Below are 27,569 nucleotides of genomic sequence, written 5' to 3'. Positions count from 1 at the left end.
CATATCCCTCCAAACTGCCAATATCCCAAACCCCTCCTTTAAAGTGCAGGCATTGTACTTCCCATTTCCAGGGCTCAAGTCCGACTATATGAAAATAACCGGTTTTCCTGAATCCCTTCACTAAATATTACCCTGCTCACACTCCAACAGATCGTCGGGTCCCAAGTACCATTCGTCTCCATTCACTCCTATCTAACACGCTCATGCACGCTTGCTGGAAGTCCAAGCCCCTTGCCCACAAAACCTCCTTTACCCCCTCCAACCCTTTCGAGGATGACCCCTACCTCGCCTTCCTTCCCCTATAGATTTATATGCTTTCCATGTCATTCTACTTTGATCCATTCTCTCTAAATGACCAAACCACCTCAACAACCCCTCTTCTGCCCTCTGACTAATACTTTAATTAACTCCACACCTTTTCCTAATTTCCACACTCCGAATTTTCTGCATAATATTTACACCACACATTGCCCTTAGACAGGACATCTCCACTGCCTCCAACCGTCTCCTCGCTGCTGCATTTACCACCCAAGCTTCACACCCATATAAGAGTGTTGGTACTACTATACTTTCATACATTCCCTTCTTTGCCTCCATAGATAACGTTTTTTGACTTCACATATACCTCAATGCACCACTCACCTTTTTTCCCTCATCAATTCTATGATTAACCTCATCCTTCATAAATCCATCCGCCGACACGTCAACTCCCAAGTATCTGAAAACATTCACTTCTTCCATACTCCTCCTCCCCAATTTGATATCCAATTTTTCTTTATCTAAATCATTTGATACCCTCATCACCTTACTCTTTTCTATGTTCACTTTCAACTTTCTACCTTGACACACATTCCCAAACTCAACTACTAATCTTTGCAATTTTTCTTTAGTATCTCCCATAAGCACAGTATCATCAGCAAAAAGTAACTGTGTTAATTCCCATTTTGAATTTGATTCCCCATAATTTAATCCCACCCCTCTCCCGAACACCCTATCATTTACTTCTTTTACAACCCCATCTATAAATATATTAAACAACCATGGTGACATTACACTTCCCTGTCTAAGACCTACTTTTACCGGGAAGTAGTCTCCCTCTCTTCTACACACCCTAACCTGAGCCTCACTATCCTCATAAAAACTCTTTACAGCATTTAGTAACTTACCACCTATTCCATATACTTGCAACATCTGCCACATTGCTCCCCTATCCACTCTGTCATATTTTTTTTTTTTTTCAACAAATCGGCCGTCTCCCACCGAGGCAGGGTGACCCAAAAAAAGAAAGAAAATCCCCAAAAAGAAAATACTTTCATCATCATTCAACACTTTCACCACACTCGCACATTATCACTGTTTTTGCAGAGGTGCTCAGAATACAACAGTCTAGAAGCATACACATATAAAGATACACAACATATCCCTCCAAACTGCCAATATCCCAAACCCCTCCTTTAAAGTGCAGGCATTGTACTTCCCATTTCCAGGACTCAAGTCCGACTATATGAAAATAACCGGTTTCCCTGAATCCCTTCACTAAATATTACCCTGCTCACACTCCAACAGATCGTCAGGTCCCAAGTACCATTCGTCTCCATTCACTCCTATCTAACACGCTCACGCACGCTTGCTGGAAGTCCAAGCCCCTTGCCCACAAAACCTCCTTTACCCCCTCTCTCCAAACCTTTCGAGGACGACCCCTACCCCGCTTTCCTTCCCCTATAGATTTATATTCTTTCCATGTCATTCTACTTTGATCCATTCTCTCTAAATGACCAAACCACCTCAACAACCCCTCTTCTGCCCTCTGACTAATACTTTTATTAACTCCACACCTTCTCCTAATTTCCACACTCCGAATTTTCTGCATAATATTTACACCACACATTGCCCTTAAACAGGACATCTCCACTGCCTCCAACCGTCTCCTCACTGCTGCATTCACCACCCAAGCTTCACACCCATATAAGAGTGTTGGTACTACTATACTCTCATACATTCCCTTCTTTGCCTCCATAGATAACGTTTTTTGACTCCACATATACCTCAACGCACCACTCACCTTTTTTCCCTCATCAATTCTATGATTAACCTCATCCTTCATAAATCCATCAGCCGACATGTCAACTCCCAAGTATCTGAAAACATTCGCTTCTTCCATACTCCTCCTCCCCAATTTGATATCCAATTTTTCTTTATCTAAATCATTTGACACCCTCATCACCTTACTCTTTTCTATGTTCACTTTCAACTTTCTACCTTTACACACATTCCCAAACTCATCCACTAACCTTTGCAATTTTTCTTTAGAATCTCCCATAAGCACAGTATCATCAGCAAAAAGTAACTGTGTCAATTCCCATTTTGAATTTGATTCCCCATAATTTAATCCCACCCCTCTCCCAAACACCCTAGCATTTACTTCCTTTACAACCCCATCTATAAATATATTAAACAACCATGGTGACATTACACATCCCTGTCTAAGACCTACTTTTACCGGGAAGTAGTCTCCCTCTCTTCTACACACCCTAACCTGAACCTCACTATCCTCATAAAAACTCTTTACAGCATTTAATAACTTACCACCTATTCCATATACTTGCAACATCTGCCACATTGCTCCTCTATCCACTCTATCATATGCCTTTTCTAAATCCATAAATGCAATAAAAACTTCCCTATCTTTATCTAAATACTGTTCACATATATGCTTCAATGTAAATACCTGATCTACACATCCCCTACCCACTCTGAAACCTCCTTGCTCATCCGCAATCCTACATTCTGTCTTACCTCTAATTCTTTCAATTATAACCCTACCGTACACTTTTCCTGGTATACTCAGTAAGCTTATTCCTCTATAATTTTTACAGTCTCTTTTGTCCCCTTTCCCTTTATATAAAGGGACTATACATGCTCTCCGCCAATCCCTAGGTACCTTCCCCTCTTTCATACATTTATTAAACAAAAGTACCAACCACTCCAACACAATATCCCCCCCTGCTTTTAACATTTCTGTCATGATCCCATCAGTTCCAGCTGCTTTACCCCCTTTCATTTTATGTAATGCCTCACGTACCTCCCCCACACTTACATTCTGCTCTTCTTCACTCCTAAAAGATGGTATACCTCCCTGACCAGTGCATGAAATTACTGCCTCTGTTTCTTCCTTAACATTTAAAAGTTCCTCAAAATATTCTCGCAATCTACCCAATACCTCCATCTCCCCATCTACTAACTCCCCTACTCTGTTTTTAACTGACAAATCCATATTTTCCCTAGGCTTTCTTAACTTGTTTAACTCACTCCAAAATTTTTTCTTATTTTCATTAAAATTTCTTGACAGTGCCTCTCCCACTCTATCATCTGCTCTCCTTTTGCACTCTCTCACCACTCTCTTTACCTTTCTTTTACTCTCCATGTACTCTGCTCTTCTTATAACACTTCTGCTTTGTAAAAACCTCTCATAAGCTACCTTTTTCTCTTTTATCACACCCTTTACTTCATCATTCCACCAATCACTCCTCTTTCCTCCTGCCCCCACCCTCCTATAACCACAAACTTCTGCCCCACATTCTAATACTGCATTTTTAAAACTATTCCAACCCTCTTCAACCCCCCCACTACTCATCTTTGCACTAGCCCACCTTTCTGGCAATAGTCGCTTATATCTCACCCGAACTTCCTCCTCCCTTAGTTTATACACTTTCACCTCCCTCTTACTTGTTGTTGCCACCTTCCTCTTTTCCCATCTACCTCTTACTCTAACTGTAGCTACAACTAAATAATGATCCGATATATCAGTTGCCCCTCTATAAACATGTACATCCTGGAGCCTACCCATCAACCTTTTATCCACCAATACATAATCTAATAAACTACTTTCATTACGTGCTACATCATACCTTGTATATTTATTTATCCTCTTTTTCATAAAATATGTATTACTTATTACCAAATTTCTTTCTACACATAGCTCAATTAAAGGCTCCCCATTTACATTTACCCCTGGCACCCCAAATTTACCTACTACTCCCTCCATAACATTTTTACCCACTTTAGCATTGAAATCCCCAACCACCATTACTCTCACACTTGATTCAAAACTCCCCACGCATTCACTCAACATTTCCCAAAATCTCTCTCTCTCCTCTACACTTCTCTCTTCTCCAGGTGCATACACGCTTATTATAACCCACTTTTCACATCCAATCTTTATTTTACTCCACATAATCCTTGAATTAATACATTTATAGTCCCTCTTTTCCTGCCATAGCTTATCCTTCAACATTATTGCTACTCCTTCTTTAGCTCTAACTCTATTTGAAACCCCTGACCTAATCCCATTTATTCCTCTCCACTGAAACTCTCCCACCCCCTTCAGCTTTGTTTCACTTAAAGCCAGGACATCCAGCTTCTTCTCATTCATAACATCCACAATCATCTCTTTCTTATCATCTGCACAACATCCACGCACATTTAGACTTCCCACTTTGACAAATTTTCTTCTTCTTATTCTTTTTAGTTATCTTTACAGGAAAAGGGGTTACTAGCCCATTGTTCCCGGCATTTTAGTTGACTTTTACAACACGCATGGCTTACGGAGGAAAGATTCTTATTCCACTTCCCCATGGATATAAAAGGAAAATTAATAAGACCAAGAACTATTAAGATAAAATCAAAGAAAACTCAGATGAGTGTGTATAAATAAATGTGTACATGTATGTGTAGTGTGACCTAAGTGTAAGTAGAAGTAGCAAGACATGCCTGTAATCTTGCATATTTATGAGACAGACAAAAGACATCAGCAATCCTACCATCATGTAAAACAATCACAGGCTTTCGTTTTACACTCACTTGGCAGGACGGTAGTACCTCCCTGGGTGGTTGCTGTCTACCAACCTACTACCTGTCATATGCCTTTTCTAAATCCATAAATGCAATAAAAACTTTCCTACCTTTATCTAAATACTGTTCACATATATGCTTCAATGTAAACACTTGATTACACATCCCCTACCCACTCTGAAACCTCCTTGCTCATCCGCAATCCTACATTCTGTCTTACCTCTAATTCTTTCAATTATAACCCTACTGTACACTTTTCCTGGTATACTCAATAAACTTATTCCTCTATAATTTTTACAATCTCTTTTGTCCCCTTTCCCTTTATATAAAGGGACTATACATGCTCTCTGCCAATCCCTAGGTACCTTCCCCTCTTTCATACATTTATTAAACAAAAGTACCAACCACTCCAACACAATATCCCCCCCTGCTTTTAACATTTCTGTCATGATCCCATCAGTTCCAGCTGCTTTACCCCCTTTCATTCTACGTAGTTCCTCGCCTACCTCCCCCACACTTACATTATGCTCTTCTTCACGTATAAAAGATGGTATACCTCCCTGACCAGTGCATGAAATTACTGCCTCCCTTTCTTCCTCAACATTTAAAAGTTCCTCAAAATATTCTTGCCATCTACCTAATACCTCCCTCTCCCCATCAACTAACTCCCCTACTCTGTTTTTAACTGACAAATCCATACTTTCCCTAGGCTTTCTTAACTTGTTTAACTCACTCCAAAATTTTTTTTCTTATTTTCATTAAAATTTCTTGACAGTGCCTCTCCCACTCTTTCATCTGCTCTCCTTTTGCACTCTCTCACCACTCTCTTCACCTTTCTTTTACTCTCCATATACTCTGCTCTTCCTATAACACTTCTGCTTTGTAAAAACCTCTCATAAGCTAACTTTTTCTCTTTTATCACACCCTTTACTTCATCATTCCACCAATTGCTCCTCTTTCCACCTGCCCCCACCCTCCTATAACCACAAACTTCTGCCCCACATTCTAATACTACATTTTTAAAACTATTCCAACCCTCTTCAACCCCCCCACTACTCATCTTTGCACTAGCCCACCTTTCTGCCAACAGTCGCTTATATCTCCCCCGAACATCCTCCTCCCTTAGTTTATACACTTTCACCTCCCTTTTACTTGTTGTTGCCATTTTCCTATTGTCCCATCTACCTCAATCTAACTGTGGCTACAACTAGATAATGATCCGATATATCAGTTGCCCCTCTATAAACATGTACATCCTGGAGCCTACCCATCAACCTTTTATCCACCAATACATAATCTAACAAACTACTTTCATTATGTGTTACATCATACCTTGTATATTTATTTATCCTCTTTTTCATAAAATATGTATTACTTATTACCAAATCTCTTTCTACATATAGCTCAATTAAAGGCTCCCCATTTACATTTACCCCTGGCACCCCAAATTTACCTACTACTCCCTCCATAACATTTTTACCCACTTTAGCATTGAAATCCCCAACCACCATTACTCTCACACTTGATTCAAAACTCCCCACACATTCACTCAACATTTCCCAAAATCTCTCTCTCTCCTCTACACTTCTTTCTTCTCCAGGTGAATACACACTTACTATAACCCACTTTTCACATCCAATCTTTATTTTACTCCACATAATCCTTGAATTAATACATTTATAGTCCCTCTTTTCCTGCCATAGCTTATCCTTCAACATTACTGCTACTCCTTCTTTAGCTCTAACTCTATTTGAAACCCCTGACCTAATCCCATTAATTCCTCTCCATTGAAACTCTCCCACCCCCTTCAGCTTTGTTTCACTTAAAGCCAGGACATCCAGCTTCTTCTCATTCATAACATCCACAATTATCTCTTTCTTATCATTTGCACAACATCCACGCACATTGACAATTTTCTTCTTATTCTTTTTAGTAATCTTTACAGGAAAAGGGGTTACTAGCCCATTGTTCCCGGCATTTTAGTTGACTTTTACAACACGCATGGCTTACGGAGGAAAGATTCTTATACCACTTCCCCATGAATATAAAAGGAAAAGTAATAGGACCAAGAACTATTAAGATAAAATCAAAGAAAACTCAGATGAGTGTGTATAAATAAACGTGTACATGTATGTGTAGTGTGACCTAAGTGTAAGTAGAAGTATATGAAATATATATATATATATATATATATATATATCAGGAGGTTTTGTGGGCGAGGGGCTTGGACTTCCAGCAAGCGTGCATGAGCGTGTTAGATAGGAGTGAATGGAGACGAATGATACTTGGGACCTGACGATCTGTTGGAGTGTGAGCAGGGTAATATTTAGTGAAGGGATTCAGGGAAACCGGTTATTTTCATATAGTCGGACTTGAGTCCTGGAAATGGGAAGTACAATGCCTGCACTTTAAAGGAGGGGTTTGGGATATTGGCAGTTTGGAGGGATATGTTGTGTATCTTTATACGTATATGCTTCTAAACTGTTGTATTCTGAGCACCTCTGCAAAAGCAGTGATAATGTGTGAGTGATGATGAAAGTATTTTCTTTTTTGGGGATTTTCTTTCTTTTTTGGGTCACCCTGCCTTGGTGGGAGACGGCCGACTTGTTGAAAAAAAAAAAAAAAAAAAAAAAAAATTATATAATATATATAGTTTAATTCTTTATTTTAAAATATTACAAATTATGAGGTAAATTGGTATTATGGCTAAGTGACTAAATACTAGTTTGTGAGTTTAGCAATGTGAATGCTTTTGTTTTGGCACAGTACATAGTTTCAATATTGGAGTATCATAGGATTCATTATTTTAAGATTGAGATTAATAATTTCTGTTTATGGTCAAATGGGTGAGTGAGTGTAGTGTAAGTGTGAACCACCAGGTGGTATTCGTGTAGTTAGTTGATGGGGTTTATCAGGGAGATAAGATGTTTTCTAATGGTAGTTTTGAAGGTGATGAATGTGTCTGCAGTTCTAGAGTTCTCAGGTAGGGTGTTCCAGATTTTAGGGCCTTTGACATACATTGAATTTTTGTAAAGGTTTAGTCGAACATGGGGAATGTCGTAGAGATGTTTGTGTCTGGTGTTATGCCTGTGGGTTCTGTCACAACTATCAAGAAAGCGTTTTAGGTCAAGGTTGATATTGGAGTTTAAGGTCCTGTAGATGTAGATTGCACAGTAGTAAGTGTGGATGTACTGAACAGGGAGTAAGTTTAGATCTATGAAGAGTGGGGGGGGTGTGTTGCCAGGGATGGGATTTAGTGATTATTCTTACTGCAGCTTTTTGTTGGGTTATTATTGGCTTTAAGTGTGTTGCTGCAGTTGATCCCCAAGCACAAATAGCATAGGTGAGGTATGGATAAATAAGTGAGTGGTATAGTGTGAGAAGGGCATTTTGCGGCACGTAGTATCGTATCTTGGAGAGGATATCAACTGTTTTGGATACTTTTTTGGTTATGTGTTGGATGTGGGTGCTGAAATTCAGGTTGTTGTCAAGGTATAGGCCTAGGAATTTGCCCTCATTATGTCTGGTAATTAGAGTGTTGTCGATCTTAATGTTAATTTGTGCATATCCTGCTCTGCTACCAAACATAATATAGTAGGTTTTGTCAGTTTTAAGCTTAAGTTTATTGGCTGTTATGCAAGTCGATATTTTGATCAGCTCCTCGTTAACAATGGTGTTGAGGGTGGCAAGATTAGGGTGAGAGATGACATAAGTCGTGTCGTCAGCAAAGAGAATGGGTTTCAGGTGTTGGGATGCGTTTGAAAGATCATTGATGTATATGAGGAAGAGCAGGGGACGAAGGACACTTCCCTGCGGAACTCCAGTATCAAGTGGCCATGTTGTTGATGCTGTGTCTTTAATGGTAACATACTGATACCTATTAGTAAGGTAAGATTTGAAATAAGCAAGCGCATGGCCTCTTATACTGTAATGGTCAAGTTTGTGGAGTAGGATGTCGTGGTCTACTGTGTCAAAAGCTTTTCTTAGGTCAATAAAAATTCGTAGTGGATATTCCTTATTTTCCAATGCTGTGTAAAGCAGATCTAGCATTTTTATGATAGCATCATTAGTGCTTTTATTTTTCCTAAATCCAAATTGGCAGGGGTTGAGTATGTTTTGTGCTGTTATAAATGAATATAGTCTCCTGTGCACGAGTTTCTCAAAGATTTTGGATAGCAATGGTAAGTTTGATATTGGCCTATAGTTGTTTAAGTCTGTAGGGTCACCACCTTTATGTATTGGTGTAACCCTTGCCATCTTGAGTAGTTTCGGGAAGGTGCTAGTTTCTAGTGACTTGTTAAAAAGTAATGAAATAGCATGCGAAAGGATATGGGCCGCTCTCTTGTACAGTAATGGTGGGACATTAGACAGATTCCCTGAGTTGTTTTTAAGTGACTTTATAATCTCGGCGACTTCCGAGGGCTCAGTTGGTGCAAGATAGAAGGAATTTGGGAAATTCCCATCTAGGTAGTCCCCGGCATGGGCATTAGTATGTGGGATTTTATTGGCGAGATTAGATCCTATGGTTGAGAAGAAGTCGTTTATCTTGTTAGCTGTGTCAGTGGGATGTAGTGGTGTTTCATTAGGTTTAGTTAGGACAATATTCTTGTTTTTTTTTCAGTTTGTGGGTCCCTAGAATCTGAGAGAGTGTTTTCCAGGTCTTTTTTATATCTCCTCTAGTGTCTGTGAATCTACTGGAGTAGTATAGTTGTTTGGCTTTCCTTTATTACTTTGGTGAGAACTGATGAATAGTGTTTAAGAATATCTTTGTGTATTAAGCCCTGTCTATACTGCTTTTCATATTGGTGTTTCTTGTCAATGGATTTCAGAATGGTGCTGGTTAGCCATGGGCAACCAAGCCGTTTGTTTGTGATCTGTTTTGTTTTTATAGGACAATGTTTGTTGTATAGTCTAAGTAATTTGTTAAGAAAAATGTCTGTCCAGTCATCAGTACCATTGGCCTTGGAGAATTCTGTAGGCCAGTCAACAATCTCTAGGTCAGTTGTGAACTTCCTTATTGAAGCCTCGTCATGGAGTCTAAATGAGACTTTGTTGTATTCAAGTGGTGGTTTATTAATGTTTGTCAGGAGGAAGGTAGGGTAGTGGTCTGTAGTGCTATCTGTGATTATCCCTGATTTAAGGGGGGCTAGTATATTGGTCCATATGTGGTCTATTATGGTTGCACTTGTCTCAGTGAGCCTGGTTGGTTTAATTATTGTTGGTATGAGAAGTGTGTTGTTCATATTGTTGATGAAATCAGTTACAGGCTGATCATCTAGTAAGCCAAGGTTGATGTTGAAGTCTCCAGCTAAGAGAAGGTGGTGCTTATTCATTTGTCTGTTTGTTATTAGTGACTTTAATTTCTCACTGAAATTTGGGATGTTTGTGTGAGGTATCCGGTAAATGGCACCGATTGTTATGGGTGTCTTAAGGTTTTTTACAGTAAAATTAGCAAAAATGTATTCCCCATATTCATCACTAAAGCAAGTGGTGCTAATACAAGATAATTGGTTAGAGTAATAGATTGCAATACCACCCCCAACTTGGTTTGGTCTGCAGTTGTGAATTGCTGTGTATCCTGGTAGAGGGTAGATATCTATTGTGTCCTGCTTAAGCCAGGTCTCAGTAAGAATAATGCAGGAGAAGGGTGTCTTTAGTGATTCAAGGAGTGCCAGGAGGTCATCATAGTGTTTGCTTAAGGACCTGATGTTGTAGTTAAGTACTGATAGGCTTTTAGCATTGTTTAGGATAGTGCTGGCTTGTGATGCTGTGTAATAAAGGCAGTTACTTTCCAATAGGTTTTGATTGGGTGTCAGATTATGGAGGTTTAGATCAGGGTCAATGTGATCAATCATCTTCTAGGTTTAAATTATGGTTATTTATATCCTGAGTTATGTGTTGAGTTCTAGTACTGATATCTGTAGTGGTGGGAAGCTTGGATAAGTATATAGCTAGAGTATTTTGGTCATATAGAGTATAGTCACTACTACACATAATGAAGTTGATGTTGTCTATGTGTTGTGCTGAAATGAACTAAAGTACAACTAGGTATAAACTAGTAATATAAAAATACAAATTTAAAATAGAACAAGACTCTCACTTGTAAATGCACTAAGGTCTAATATAATGACTTTTGTGGAGTCTATGTTTTGAGCTAGAATGAGCTATAGTACAACTAGATTTAATCTAATAATATAAAAATACAAATTAAAAATAGCACCAGTCTCTCACTAGTAATTGCAATATGGTCTAATATAATGAATTTGGTATTGACTATAGTACAACTGAGTTTAATCTAATAATATAAAAAAGGCACAAGACTCTCAATTGTAATTGCACTAAGGTGTTATATAAGTTGTTTACAAGAATTAGAGTATAACTAGATTTAAATTGACAAGATAAAATATACAAGGTAGCAAAAGAATAAAAAAAGTAGAAAAAAAAAAAAAGATATATGAGGTAGTTGGTACTAGTTAGCAAAAGATAGTTAAGGGCCTTGAACAATAATATAATTGAAATATACACTAATTGCACACACAATATAGTCACTAAGATATGAAAACAATCTTAGAGTAGGAATTATAATATAAACTTATAAAAATACAAATTGAAATGGTACTTGCAATTGCACTAGAGTCTGGTATAGGTTGTTGACAAGATCAGGAGTATAACTAGATTTAAATTGACAAAATAAAATTCACAAAGTACCAAAAGAATAATAGTAAAAAATAACAATGGTAATGTTTTAGTTATAATATGATAGTAAGATGGTAGACAGGTACACAGGTACACAGGTACAAAGGATAATATAAAGGTTGGAGTTGAATATACAAACTTGATAATTTGGCAACAAAATGTTATGGGAAGTATAAAATAATGTTTAATGTACAAAAGTAAAATTGACTGGTAGTAAATATGGTGTTTAATAAAATTTTAAGTAAGTAATAATGATTACAAAAAAAGTGAAAAAGTATATATGATAATAAGTTCAGTGTTAAGACTACTTGTTCACAAGTTAAAACACTGGGAACACCTCCTTTAATTTGGGGCCCCTGCTCTACACTAATTTTTTTTCAACAGGGTGCATTCTGGGGGCTGGTGATTGGCTTTGTGATAGGTACAGTACGTATGGTTTTGGATTTCTACTTCGGGGAACCGACCTGTTATGAGGATGATTATAGACCTGTAATTATTCAAAATGTGAGTATTTTTATGTATTTACATTATCTCTTATCAACCTTTATATCTACATCTGCCATTTCCCAGAGAAGGAAAACATTCATTATCTCTTTCTCCTGTCTGTCCATCATTCAGAGTGTAGGCACTACTTCCCACCTCCAGAATTAAAGTTCAGCCACTCTAACTGGTTTTCATGATTCTTTTCATATACAGTAAGGCCCCACTTATACGGCAAGTTAGGTTCCAGGCTACTGCCAGAAAGGGACATCGCCGGAAATTGGAATGCCATTTGTTTCCACTTACAAATGTCAGATAATAAGTTTACACTAAATATATTAAGTTAGCAATAGAACTAGGCATTAAAAAAACAATAAAAAGTAAAATAATCACACAGTACACTCATTACTTACCTCAGAATATTTGTAGCCTTAATGTAGGGTGGGAGGCGAGTAGTGTTTATTGAAATACCTGGAGTGGGTTTCGGAGGTCAATGCCCCTGCGGCCCAGACTGTGACCAGGCCTCATGGTGGATCAGGGCCTGATCAACCAGGCTGTTACTGTTGGCCGCACACAACCCGATGGTCAGGTACTGACTTTAGGTGCCTGTCCAGTGCCTTCTTGAAGACATCCAGGGGTCTATCGGTAATCCCCCTTATGTAAGCTGGGAGGCAGTTGAACAGTCTTGGGCCCCTGGCACTTATTGTGTTGTCTCCTATCATGCTATTGGTGCCCCTGCTTTTCATTGGGGGGATGTTGTAAGAGGTCAGGTGTGGTAGGAATGGTAGCCTTCCTGGCCAACCCACCCGCACATAATATACTAGGCATTTAAAGCGCCCTAGAGCGATAAAATGCATGTACAGTACACTCATTACTTACCTTAAAATATTTGTAGTCTTAATGTAGGGCGAGAGGTGGGTAAATGAGATAAAGATGAATAAACGAGAGAGAGAGAATGAGTATTTGAGTAAGCACAGAGTCGCAGAGTATGTAAACAAACAGACGAACGTGGCTGGTGGGCTGATACATGTTCATTTCCATATTTGTAAAGCTTGTATCATAATACAAACACCTTACATTTTGTACAAGTTGTCTCCATGTTGGTACAGTAGAATAAAGAGCAACGCTCCCATTCTCATGTAATGCACCTTTTTTAGAAGGAATGACGCTCTGGGTGAAGGCATATGAAAGGAATAATTTTATACAGTTACCCCCAGTAATACTATTGTGTACACATTTCCTTTGGTGTTGGACTACAGAAAACTTTATTCTTTCCGACACTTTGACAAGACTGGAAAAACATCTCATATTTATGTTAACTTATTCTACTGTGGGTGTATTTATCATGTTTATATTTTACGTAGCATATTTATTATATAATTTTGAAAAAAATATCATAGATGTATTAAACAAAATGTCTATATGTATTAACATTTTATACGAGATTTAATGTGCCTCAGAGTGAGTATTATTGTATTATCATTGTGAACATTAAAATGGTATAAAATACCAACAGGTTGTTAGGTAAGACACATGCAACAGTTAGGTATCTTTATTTCGATGAGGGTATCAAATGGTTTATATAAAGAAAAATTGGATATCAAATTGGGGAGGAGTATGGAAGAAGTGAATGTTTTCAGATACTTGGGAGTTGACGTGTCGGCGGATGGATTTATGAAGGATGAGATTAATCATAGAATTGACGAGGTAAAAAAGGCGAGTGGTGCGTTGAAGTATATGTGGAGTCAAAAAACGTTATCTATGGAGGCAAAGAAGGGAATGTATGAAAGTATAGTAGCACCAACACTCTTATATGGGTGTGAAGCTTGGGTTGTGAATGCAGCAGCGAGGAGGCAGTGGAGATGTCCTGTCTAAGGGCAAAGTGTGGTGTAAATATTATGCAGAAAATTCGGTGTGTGGAAATTAGAAGGTGTGGAGTTAATAAAAGTATTAGTCAGAGGGCTGAAGAGGGGTTGTTGAGGTGGTTTGGTCATTTAGAGAGAATGGATCAAAGTAGAATGACATGGAGAGCATTTAAATCTGTAGAAGGAAGGCGGGGTAGGGGTTGTCCTCGAAAACGTTGGAAGGAAAGGGTAAGGGAGGTTTTGTGGGCGAGGGGCTTGGACTTACAGCAGGCATGCATGAGCGTGCTCGATAGGAGTGAATGGAGACGAATGGTATTTGGGATCTGACAATCTGTTGGAATGTGAGCAGGGTAATATTTAGTGAAGGGATTCAGGGAAACCAGTTATTTTTATATAGCCAGACTTGAGTCCTGGAAATGGGAAGGACAATGCCTGCACCCTAAAGGAGGGGTTTGGGATATTAGCAGTTTGGAGGGATATGTTGTGTATCTTTATACGTATATGCTTCTAAACTGTTGTGTTCTGAGCACCTCTGCAAAAACAGTGATTATGTGTGAGTGAGGTGAAAGTGTTGAATGATGATGAAAGTATTTTCTTTTTGGGGATTTTCTTTCTTTTTTGGGTCACCCTGCTTCGGTGGGATTATTATTATTATTATAATCAAGGGGGGAAGAGCTGAACCTGTAGGATTATACAGCGCCCAGGGGGGGGGATGTGGAAGGCATTCAGGCTTAATTCGGGGAACTGGAGCACAGATCCAATTTCCTAAATCAAGAGCCCCTCACCAACATCAAGGAACCTTCCATGAGGGGCTTCGGTGGGAGACAGCCGACTTGTTGAAAAAAAAAAAATACTTTTAAATACTTTCAATTACTCAGATATGGTAAACATGAGGAAATTAAATCTTTATCAGAGTACAAAACAAATTCTGGCCACAAAATAGAGCGAAACACCAACGTCAAAGACCTGGGAGTGATCATGTCGGAGGATCTCGCCTTCAAGGACCATAACATTGTATCAATCGCATCTGCTAGAAAAATGACAGGATGGATAATGAGAACCTTCAAAACTAGGGAGGCCAAGCCCATGATGACACTCTTCAGGTCACTTGTTCTATCTAGGCTAGAATATTGCTGCACACTAACAGCACCTTTCAAGGCAGGTGAAATTGTCGACCTAGAAAATGTACAGAGAACCTTCACGGCGCGCATAACGGAGATAAAACACCTCAATTATTGGGAGCGCTTGAGGTTCCTAAACCTATATTCCCTGGAATGCAGGAGGGAGAGATACATGATTATATACACCTGGAAAATCCTAGAGGGACTAGTACCGAACTTGCACACAAAAATCACTCACTATGAAAGCAAAAGACTTGGCAGACGATGCACCATCCCCCCAATGAAAAGCAGGGGTGTCACTAGCACGTTAAGAGACCATACAATAAGTGTCAGGGGCCCGAGACTGTTCAACTGCCTCCCAGCACACATAAGGGGGATTACCAACAGACCCCTGGCAGTCTTCAAGCTGGCACTGGACAAGCACCTAAAGTCAGTTCCGGATCAGCCGGGCTGTGGCTCGTACGTTGGTTTGCGTGCAGCCAGCAGCAACAGCCTGGTTGATCAGGCTCTGATCCACCAGGAGGCCTGGTCACAGACCGGGCCGCGGGGGCGTTGACCCCCGGAACTCTCTCCAGGTAAACTCCAGGTAAACATAATCCTGTAATTCATTATCTGATCTTTTATGGTTTTTCCTATGCAGTGCCAGTCATCATTCAGGTATTGTAATCATAATTATGTATAGCTTTTTTGTGGGGAATTTTATAAAGTTTCTATGTAGTCCATCCTAGATATAGTATAATCACAGCTCTGTGAATTTGGATGACAGTACTCTTTTTATAACTGAATAAGTAGTGATTCTTTTATGAGATCATGAAATCTTTCTCAGTTTGTGCTGACAGATTCATGTAGTCTAGGCATTACGACTGAAATCTCCCATATTAAAAGTCCAAGATTCAGAGATGAGTTTTTTTGTTAACATGTTTTGCTTGGGAGACATTTTTGGAGGTATGTAATATTCTTCTTAAGGTGTTTAAAATGAGTTTTTAAAGGAAAATGTTAATTTTTTATATTTTTTCAGTTCCACTTTATGTACTTTGCAACATTATTGATCTGGGTGACAGCAATTGTAGCAGTTGTTGTCAGTATTATCACCGAGCCTCCGGAGAGTTGGAGAGTAAGTATTTTGTCCCGTGTTAAAAAATTTCTTTAGTTTACCATATATACTCCATATACAGGTTGACCTCTTACTTTTTACAAAAAAAAAAAACCTACTTTATTATATATCTTGTGTGTATATGTACCATAATTTTTGAGGAACCTGAAAATGGGTCAGATGGCTCTGATGTAGAAAATGCTCCAGCCAAAATTAAAAATATACTGAAATAACACAGAAGGTTTCAAAGTATTTGTGACCAAAAAATATTAAGCCTTCATACTTGAGATGAATAGAGGAGCACTTCAGTAGTCTTGCTTGCTCATGCTAGACATGACCTACTTACACCCAACAGTTATAAAAAAGCAAACAATAAGTTTGAAGGAAGACTGTAAACCTATTGGCCCATGCTAAGCAAGTCCTCACCCAACCATTTATTAAATATTTTCATATTGAGAGAGATCAAATAAAGGGATAAAAGCTCAATGACACTGAAATTAAAGTTGCCAGTAAGTCAAAGACAAATCCAAAAGATGTCTTCCAAGTACAGTATAGAACAACTACAGAAAAGCTTGGTTCAGTGAAAACTAATGCTGGACAGCTTACTTATAATGAAGAAATGTACTTGGTTTTTAGCAGCTATTTCCTGTCATTCTTTACACAAGAAGACACAATGCAATCCAATTAATTCATTATTACAGTGGACCTGAAGAAAACGAATTACATAATATCACAGTCTCTAGACACATGGTTATTAAATCTAATCTACTTACATATACATTCATTATATACTCATTCAATTAGTCTTATTTGTATATGTCTAAAGTCCTTAAATATATTTATGAATGTAATGTTTATTACCCTTGTAGTCTTAAGTTAGGCTTAAACTTGCCCAAAATGCTCTGCATAACCATGGGCTTTCTATATGCATTAAAGTGTCACCCATTTCTTTATAAACAATGTATCATGTGGAAATAAACTATGAATTTGAAAGTAGAAATATTGAAGTAAAATAAGTCCTTCAGCCCTGACAAGCTCTTTTCATGAGTTCTCACAAAATGCCAAATAGAACTAAATGAATACTTGCCTGTCTATCTTATCTGTCTATCTTATCTACCCTAACCTCCCACTGCTTGGACATAAGCCTATGAAAGATAGGCTTACTCTGCTACTGTGTGCCAGTGTCTGGATATTTCAAGCTGCAGCTTATACTTGCTTATCACTCGGTAAACCCCAGTGTTTAACCCTTAAACGGTCCAAATAGATAGACGTTCAAATTCGTAGTGCTCCAAAAGTAGATCTACTTTTTTTTACACATTTTCAAATATAACAAAAAAAAAAATGTAGATAAAAGTTTTTTTTACACGTTTTCAAATGTAAAACAAAAAAAAAGAGGATCTACATTTTTTTACATACTTTCAGATGTTGAAAAAACATATATATACGTTTGGACCATTTAAGGGTTAAACAAAAAAGCCAAGGGAGGGCTGGGTGGTTCTGGCATCTTGGAACGAATTAACACGGAACCTTGTATTTTGAGGCGAGTTACAATATTCTGGAGATACGTCCTCAAGGAGTAGATTAATATCATAACTTGAGGGGGCCACTGTATTACATTCTGTAGCTGCTACCGATACAACCACCTGACATCCCGGACACCATCTTTCAACCATGTGGGAAACAATCTGATTTTACATTTTCCCCAACTTTATGACACAGAGGAAATTTCCAAGAAAGAACCAGTATATCAAAATTTTCCCAGCAGTAACACAGGCAAACCATGTATTAACAATTTTTGGATACAAGCATGAATATTATAATCAAAAAGAATCACTAAACCTACAAGGGTCATATAGCACAAGCATGAAAAGCGTTATATTCAAAATGTGTTATGTAGGTGCACACTATGAGAGATCATCCTGTATATCAAGCAGTATAAGCAACAGAAGTTGCAAGATTTTTTTGCAGATAGTATATACATACTGTACTGTACATTGAAATGCATTTCTGATCTCCATACTACAAAATGGATGTAAATGCACTGAAGAATATACAGAGAAAGATGAAGTTAATCCACTGTGTGAGACATTGTTTCTATGAACCATTACTTGTAATATTGCTTTTATGTGCAACTTCAAGATAATTATACAGTGGACCGTCGGTTATCGGCCAACTCGGTGATAGGCTGGTTTTTCAGCTCCCGGTGATTGGCCGGTTTTTCAGCTCCCGGTGATCGGCCGTTTCAGACGTGTCCGCTGGCTGGGGCTGCTTACGAGTCAGTTTGGCTGTCTCTCTCGGTGTGTGAGGAAGCTTCTACTCATACATCCATTGATAGAACCACTGGATGGCGAAACGTCTACAATAAAGATAACCAGATGTTGCACAAGTGTCTTAACTTTCATTGAAAATTGGGTTGGGCAAATGTTTTGTTAGTGGGATGGATTGTAAAGGACCTGCCGAGTATGGGCCAGCAGGCCTGCTGCAGTGATCCTCCTTTCTTATGTTCTTATTTTGCTTGTTTTCCATTGTTTTTTGTGGACTTTTTGCAGTGCAACTGCGAAATAAGTAACCATGTCTCCAAAGTTCCTAGTGAAGTTCCTGTGGTAAAGTGAGAAACACCATGGAATTTAGGTGTAGCAGGCATGCAGAGAGTGTAACAGGCATGCAGGGAGTGTAGCAGGCATGCAGAGAGTGTAGCAGGCATGCAGAGAGTGTAGCAGGCATACAGGGAGTGTAACAGGCATGCAGAGAGTGTAACAGGCATGCAAAGAGTGTAACAGGCATGCAGGAAGTGTAGCAGGCATGCAAGGAGTGTAACAGGCATGCAGGAAGTGTAGCAGGCATGCAAGGAGTGTAACAGGCATGCAGGAAGTGTAGCAGACATGCAGGGAGTGTAATAGGCATGCAAGGAGTGTAGCAGGCATGCAGGAAGTCTAGCAGGCATTCCAGAAGTCAGCATTAGTCTTCATTAAAGGTATGTAATACTGATTTAATTGTTAAAAAGTTATTTTTTGTATGAATATTTTTGTGTGGAACAGATTAATTGTATTTACATTAATTCTTATGGGAAATATTATTTCAGTTTTCGGCCATTTCGGTTTTAGGTCGAGCTTCTGGAATGGATTACGGCCGATAACTGAGGGTCCACTGTACTTATAAACCTCCACCTTACTGCCTCGCATTAGTATTAAGTATAAATAAAATTGTAAAACAGTTAACCACTATTTCTTATTTATTTTTAAGTATTTACTATGTACTATCATTGTGCTTAGTTTTAAGTAGTTACTATGTATTACTATTAGTCTGCCCGAAATGCCCTGGCATGATAGTGGCTATCTTTATACTTAGCAAAACAAAATTGTAGTTACACATTGTAACCTTTACAAAGAAATAAACCTTTATCTTATCTTTATGAAGATAGACTAAGATCTCTGAGCCTGCACTCTCTTGAAAGATTTAAATACAGGTATAAATAAAGACAGGTATAAATGACATGCAGAGGCTATTTAGCTATAAAAAAAAAAATTGAAACTATTAGTATTTCAAATTGCATAAATTCAGATTTAGAAAGGATGTAGGAAGTATTGGTTTGACAATAATAGGCAAATAGTCAATGAAGCTAAGTACTATAGCTTTAAAAATAGCTTGGACATGTATGAATGAGAATTGTATTTTTGTTTTAATTATGTCGGTGCCATATAGATACGTCTTATGAGCCATTGTTGATGACATTTAAATTAATACCCCAAAATTCTAGCGGCTTCAGATCTAGCAGGAGAAAGCTGGTAAACCTACATGTAAGAGAATGGGTCTGTGCTGTCAGTGTGAGCAGTATTAAAAAAATCCTAGAGCACGCAGTGCATAAGGAGAAAAAAAACCCTCCATGTTTTTGGATTAACCCTTTGACTGTCGCAAGCCCCTTTCTGAAACTGTCATTCTATATAAAAAAATTTTTGGAAAAAAAAAAAAAAAAATTTTTTCTTATGAAATGATAGAGAATCTTTTCCCGATGGTAATGACACCAAAAGTACGAAATTTGGTTGAAAACTCACGGAATTACGCTCCCACAAAGTTAGCGGTCTCGGCGACAGATAGGCATCGGCGATTTTGCCGACTTTGAACCCTATTTTTGGCCAATTCCGTTGTTCCAGTTGACCAAACTCAGCTATTTCTTTAGAACAACATTTTTTTTACAAATTGAGTACAAGAAACCGCCCATTTACCGATTTGAACTACCCGATAAAGTGGTCAGAAATTGGTAATTTGGCCAATTTCACGCAAATTAAAAAAGATGCCAGTTTCAAAATAGAGTCCAGAATAAACAATATAGACACTCTTGGCACTAAAATAACATATCCTCTGTTCATTAGTCATGTGTCTAGGCCCCTCTTATATTACTATTGCTTTCTATTTCGATTTTTTATTCATACAAAAAATAGAAGATTTACTGTTATGCAGACTACTGCATTATTGTAAAAATAGTATAAATAATATCAGTGCACTAGTGAAAGAATATTAGACTTCCCAGTTGACGTGTATTGGACGTGTGGTGTGATTTGCTTACTCTTGAACATTGGTAAAAATCGAACATTTCCGCTACTTTGAGCTCAATTTCAAGGTCGTTTTCATTGTGAAACTAATCAAAATCATCTCTATTTCTGTAATATGTGTTCCATTTTATCATGTGAAACCATGAAAACGAGAATACAACGATAAATACTATATGAAAATACACCTCAAAGTCGGCGTTTTAATCCAAAAAAACGGTCGGAGTTTTTTTTTCTCATTATGCACTGCGTACTGCAGGATTTTTTTTATATGGTGTACACTGACCACAGACCCATTCTCTCACATGTGGGCCTACCAACTTTCTTCTGCTTGGTTTGAAGCCACTAGAATTATTGAGTATATATACGTCTGAAACATTGGCTCGTAAGACGTATATATACGACCAAAACAGTCAAAGGGTTAAAATGCAGACATTGAGTTGTACTTTCATAAGGTATTTATGGTTGTATTCTCATTTTCTTGATCTCATTTGATAGAATGGAAGACATGTTACAGAAATAGAGATGATTTTGATTGGTTTCATGATGAAAAGTACAGTGGACCCTCGTTTTTCGTAATTAATTCGTTCCAGAGAGTGTGACTATTATCGAAATTGACAATTTGTGAATCCATTTTCCCCATAAGAAATAATGTAAATCCAATTAATTTGTTCCAGACACCCAGAAGTATCAAAAAAAAAGTTTTTTTTTTTTTTACCTTGAAGATAGATGTACATGCACAAATGAATGAACATTCAACATGACAGTTACCTTTATTGAAGGCTGTTGTTGATGAATGGAAGACAGGGAGGAGGAGAGAGGGAAGAGAGGTTATTGTTTGGAAGGGGAATCCTTCTCCATAAGGACTTTAGGTCACTTCAGGGATCACTTCCCTAGCTTAATCCTTTCAGGGTCGACAGGCCCTCTCAGAGACTTGTTCTCAGGGTTGGCCAAATTTAAAAAAAAAAAATTCTTATGGAAAGATATAGAATCTTTTCCCGATCATAATGACACCAAAAGTATGAAATTTGATGGAAAACTTATGGAATTATGCTCTCGCAAAGTTAGCAGTCTCGATGATGTTTACACATCGGCAATTTTGCCCACTTTGAGCCCTGTTTTCAGCCAATTCCAGTGTACTATTTGACAAAAATCATAACTATTTCGTTAGAACTCCATTTTTTTTCTATCGAATGAGTACAAGAAACCACCCATTTACCGATTTCAACTATCCAATACAGTGATCAGAATTTAGCAATTTTGCCAATTTCACACAAATTTCAAAAGATGCCAATTTCCAAATAGGGTCCAGAATAAACAAGAAAGACATTCCTGGCACTAGAATAATATTTCTTCTGTTCATTAGTCACGTCCCCATGCCCCTCTTACATTCTTTTGCTTTCCACTTTGAATTTTTATTCTCACAAAAAAATAGAAGATTTACTGTTATGCAGACTACTGCATTAGTGTAGAAATGGTATAAATAATATCAGTACATTTGTGAAAGAATATTAGACTCACCAGTTGACGTATATTGGACACATAGCATGATTTGTTTACTTTTGAACTTTGGTAAAAATCAAACATTTCTGCTACTTTGAGCTCAATTTCAAGATACTTTTCATTGTAAAACCAGTCGAAATCATCTCAATTTCTGTAATATGTCTTCCTTTCTATAAAATGAGACCAGGAAAACTAGAATACAACAATAAATACCACACGAAAATGCAGTGCAAAGTCGCTGTTTTAATCCAAAAACACGGTCAAAGATTTTTTTTTTCCCTCATTACGCACTGTGTGCTGCAGGATTTTTTTTTATACTGTGCACACTGACCACATAGACCCATTCTTTCATATGTATGCCTACCAGCTTTCTCTCATTAGATTTGAGGGCGCTAGAATTTAAGCGTACTTGTACGTCAAAAACCCTGGTGCGCAAGCCATACTAGTACGTCCGAAACCCTGAAAGGGTTAAATATAGATTTACATGCAGAAAAGAATGCCAAATAAATGTAAAGCACTAATAAAATGTATAAATGAACATTTAACATCACACTTACCTTTATTGAAGACTCTTGTTGGTGTATGGCAGAGTTGAGAGGGAAGCGAGTTTATTGTTGGAGAATATGACACTAATATCAACTTTACGGCTTATTTATCTATCACAATTCAACTAATATGACAAACAATATCAACATAAAAACGTAGAATATACTCTAGAATGAATAAAATAAGTCATGTATGTCACGAGAGGTGTTGTTGGGTGTATAAGGGCCACTGTGAGCATAAGCCGTCCATAATAGTGGTGAAGCAGCAGCTGAGGCGGCGGTGTTTTCTGTACCCCTATATAACTCCGACAACATTGGAGGAGTTAGTAGAATCGCTGAATCACTGAAGAAGGCGCCCTCTACCACAATCACAACTGCTACCACCCTCTACCACCATCACTACCATCCTGTACCACTATCACAACTGCTACCACCCTGTACCACTATCACAACTGCTACCACCCTGTACCACTATCACAACTGCTACCACCCTGTACCACTATCACAACTGCTACCACCCTGTACCACTATCACAACTGCTACCACTCTACTACCACCACTTATTAATTTTTCTACAAACTTTTTCTTAAATTGTGTGTGTTTCTCACATTCTTTACCAAAAGGCTGGCACTAGAAGCTTTCTTTGGAGCCATGGTGGCTTATTTAGCAGTTGCAAGCACTAAAATGAATGGAATATAATGAAATGCATCGTGTGAACTGGTGGGATCATCCTCACTCTCTGATAAACAATGGAACACTGGCTGGGAATGGAGTGTGAGGCTGCTCGGGGCAGTGCATACGCGTCTAAGACAAACAACTATTTGCAAGTCAAACGACGATTTTCAAGTCAATGTTTTGACGAAATAAAGTAATGATTTTAAAAAATTATGACTTTTGAGCCTTACGAAAAACAAGGGTACACTGTACCTTGAAATTGAGCTCAAAATAGTGAAAATGTTTGATTTTTGCCGATGTTCAAAAGTAAACAAATGACGTCACCATCCAATATGTGTCCAACTGGCCAATCTAGTACACAGTCACAGATGGGTTGACATTATTTATACAATTATATAATAATGCAATAGTCTGCATAACAGTAAATCTTCTATTTTTTGTGTGAATGAAAATTCAAAATAGAAAGCAAGAGTAATATAAGAGGGGCCTGGAGACATGACTGATGAACAGAGAAAATGTTATTTTAGTGCCAGGAATGTCTGCATTGTTTATTCTGGATCCTATTTTGAAATTGGCATCTTTTGAAATTTGCTTGAAATTGGCCAAATTTTCAGTTTCTGACCACATTATTGGGTAGTTGAAGTTGGTACATGGGCAGTTTTTTGTACTCAATTGATAGAACAAATGGAGCTCTAAAGAAATAGCTATGAGTTTGGTCGACTGGAACAATGGAATTGACTGAAAATAGAGCTCAGTGGGCAAAATTGCCTATGCGTATATATCGCCGAGAGCATAATTCCGTAAGTTTTCCATCAAATTTTGTACTTTTGGTGTCATTACCATCGGGAAAAGATTCTCTATCATTTTATAAGATTTTTTTTTTTAAATTCTTTGACACTAAGAGTGAGTTCAGGATCAGGGGTCTCAACAGTGAAAGGGTTAAGGGGAAGTGCTCAACCCATAGTGGTCATATTGTGCTGGGGAATGAAAGACATTCAGGTTCAGTCCAAGGAAAGGAAGGACAAGTCCTGTTCCTTGAATCAGAAGCCCTTCACTGGGGTATGAGTGATCATTAGATTTGAGGAGGACATGCCTATTATGAGCCAGTAGGCCTATTCCAGCACTATTCTATTCTTCATGTTATGAGTACTGCATGTAATTTGATTATATATTTTATTATTACTATTATTATTTGTTCTTAGAATATAGAATACCACATACTGTATTTATAAAATTGTGAAATACACTAAAGTTATTCACCTTACTTAATTTATGCTTGTTATTATTATAGTCAAATAAAGCTCTAAACCAACAAGGGTTTTTATGCTTGTTCTTTGCAAGCTTCAAGCTGATATATTTATAAAAGCTTTAAGTGAATTACGATTATTATTATTATTAGTGAATGTTGATGAAAGTTTTTCCTTTTTGGGCCACCCTGCCTTGGTGGGAGATGGCTGATGTGTTCATAAAAATAGTAATAATAATTAGTATTACTATCATAACTTAGTGCTAAACCCACTAGGGTCATAGTGCTGAGTGATTTTTTTTTTTACCCAAAATGACTAGAGGGTACGTGTTTGAAAATTATAAAAAATAATCGAAAAATTTAAAAGTTTTCTCGTTGTATGTTTATACATATGAATGAAGAACTTGATGTTCTAATTGTTACAGTATAAAGTAATTATACATTTGTAATACAGGTAGTTGTATTTGTAATAGTTTCATATAGCAACATCTAAATTTATTCATTTCATTATACAGGCAGGCCCTGCTTATACAGTAGGTTAGGTTCCAGGCTACTGCTGTAAAGTGAAAATTGTTGTAAAGTGTAATATAACATTTATTCACTTTCAAATGCATATAAAAGCCTGATAACATGTTTACACTATCATATATAAAGTGAGCAATAGTGCTAAAAAAATGCATATACAGTACACACATTACTTACCCTAAAATATTTTCATATTTAGCTTATAGCAAGTGGTGAATATATTTATTGTGGGAAATCTGAATAAATGAAAAACTGCTGCATCAGTGAAATGCTGTAAAGTGGGGCTTGCCTGTTTACTGGTAGTAATTTTAGAGAGAATTTTAAATGCCAGATAAGGATGATATTTCAAGCAGTAACTAAAGCAATAATTAATCCAGTTATTTTTCTTCAGTTAATTAGAACAACTTTCTTCACTCGGTATGACCGGACTGAACGTCATGATGACCTGGAACTTAAAGAGAAGGCCAGGAATGAACTACTACTGGATCAACCACAAGATACAGGTATAAAATTTTTTTTGCTCAACCTGTGGAACATCTTTTTTTTTCCTGCTACTGAGAGCAGTTACAGCCCATTTATATTTTTTGGTTAAACTATACAATACAGTACTGTGTGTGAGTGTGGTTGAGATCAGAGTGGAGACGAGTGGTTTTTGGAATTTGAAGGGCTGTCTGAGCATGAGCAGGATTTGAGTTTTGGAAGTAGGAAGCACATTGCCAGTGTTCTGAAAGATAAGTGATGTTACATTTCTGAAGGTCATTTACACTGAATTCCCTGCACACCTGACAAGATACTGAATAAGTGATAGTAAATGTGCTTCTTTGGATCACCTTACCTTGGTGGGAAACAACTTGTGTTAAGAATAAGGCACAATACTGTGACCTGGTCCATTGACTGGTCAATAGACCAGGTCAGACCAAAACATCATCATAAGTTTCTTTCTCCTATGTGCTGGTTATTTGTGTACTGAACTTGTGTTAAATTGTAATAATTTAAAATTTCCTGTATAATAAAAGTAGTAGAGAGAAACCAAGGAGCAGTAATGTGGTGTCTAGAGTGGTAGCTCTAATTCATCAGTGGGTTGATAAAAACTGAAACTAAGTTGATGTAACCTTTGACTATATAATGTCTGAGATAGGCCAAAGGTTCTATCTGGATCAGTTTTAATCTCACAAGGAAGATTTTTTTTTCAACATACTAGCCATCTTCCATCAAGGCAGGGTAACCTGAAAACAAGGAAAACTATAAAGCTTTTCTTTTTACATTTAGTAATTTATACAGTAGTACAGTAGTAGTAGTTACTAGCCCCTTGCTCCCGGCATATTAATTGCCTCTTATGACACTTGGCTAATGGAGGAAGGATTCTTTTTTCACTTCCCCCATGAGTAGGAAGATTAACCCTTTGAGGGTCGACAGGCCCTCTCCGAAACTCGTTTTCAGGGTCGGCCAAATTTAAAAAAAAAAATTATTTTATCTTATGAAAAGATAGAGAATCTTTTCCCGATCATAAAGACACCAAAAGTTTGAAATTTGATAGAAAACTTACGGAATTATGCTCTCGCAAAGTTAGTGGTCTCGGCGATGTTTATGCATCGGCGATTTTGCCCACTTTGAGCCCCATTTTCGGCCAATTTCACTGTACTAGTCGACAAAAAACATGAATATTTCGCTAGAACTCCATTTTTTCTATCGAATGGGTGCAAGAAACCACCCATTTATGAAATTCAACTATCCAGTACAGTGGTCAGAATTTAGCAATTTTGCCAATTTCACACAAATTTCAAAAGATGCCAATTTCCGAATAGGGTCCAGAATAAACAAGAAAGACATTCCTGGCACTAAAATGACATTTCCTCTAGTCATTAGTCACGTCTCAAGGCCCCTCTTATATTCTTTTGCTTTCCACTTTGAATTTTTATTCTCACAAAAAATATAAGATTTACTGTTATGCAGACTACTGCATTAGTGTAAAAAATGGTATAAATATTATTGGTGCACTTGTGAAAGAATATTAGACTCACCAGTTGACGTGTATTGCACGCTTGGCACGATTTGTTTACTTTTGAAGATTGGTAAAAATCGAACATTTCTGCTAATTTGAGCTCAATTTCAAGGCACCTTTCATTGTAAAACCAGTCAAAATCATCTCAATTTCTGTAATATGTCTTCCATTCTATAAAATAAGACCAAGAAAACTAGAATACAACAATAAATACCATACGAAAATACACTGCAAAGTCGCTGATTTATTCCAAAAAAATGGTCAAAGTTTTTTTTTTCTCATTATGCACTGTGTGCTGCAGGATTTTTTTTAGACTGTGCACACTGACCACATAGACCCATTCTTTCATATGAAGGCCTACAAGCTTTCTCCCACTAGATTTGAGGCCACTAGAATTTATGCGTACTAGTACGTCAAAAA

The 27,569-nt window shown here is 37.6% G+C and overlaps 1 protein-coding gene across 1 annotated transcript in view; it reads left to right on the top strand.

Annotated features, from left to right (window-relative positions):
* The window catches only part of LOC128696956 (sodium/mannose cotransporter SLC5A10), a 166,982-nt gene that overhangs the window by 111,581 nt on the left and 27,832 nt on the right, over positions 1–27,569 (top strand). The window contains exons 11-13 of the mRNA XM_053788388.2: positions 11,932–12,051; positions 16,032–16,127; positions 25,539–25,650. Coding sequence (XP_053644363.2) covers positions 11,932–12,051; positions 16,032–16,127; positions 25,539–25,650 — 328 coding nt within the window. The remainder of the gene's footprint in view (positions 1–11,931; positions 12,052–16,031; positions 16,128–25,538; positions 25,651–27,569) is intronic.

Source organism: Cherax quadricarinatus, chromosome 31 (genome assembly GCF_038502225.1).
Source record: "Cherax quadricarinatus isolate ZL_2023a chromosome 31, ASM3850222v1, whole genome shotgun sequence".
NCBI lineage: Eukaryota > Metazoa > Arthropoda > Malacostraca > Decapoda > Parastacidae > Cherax > Cherax quadricarinatus.
This window is presented reverse-complemented; position numbering and strand designations above follow the sequence as displayed.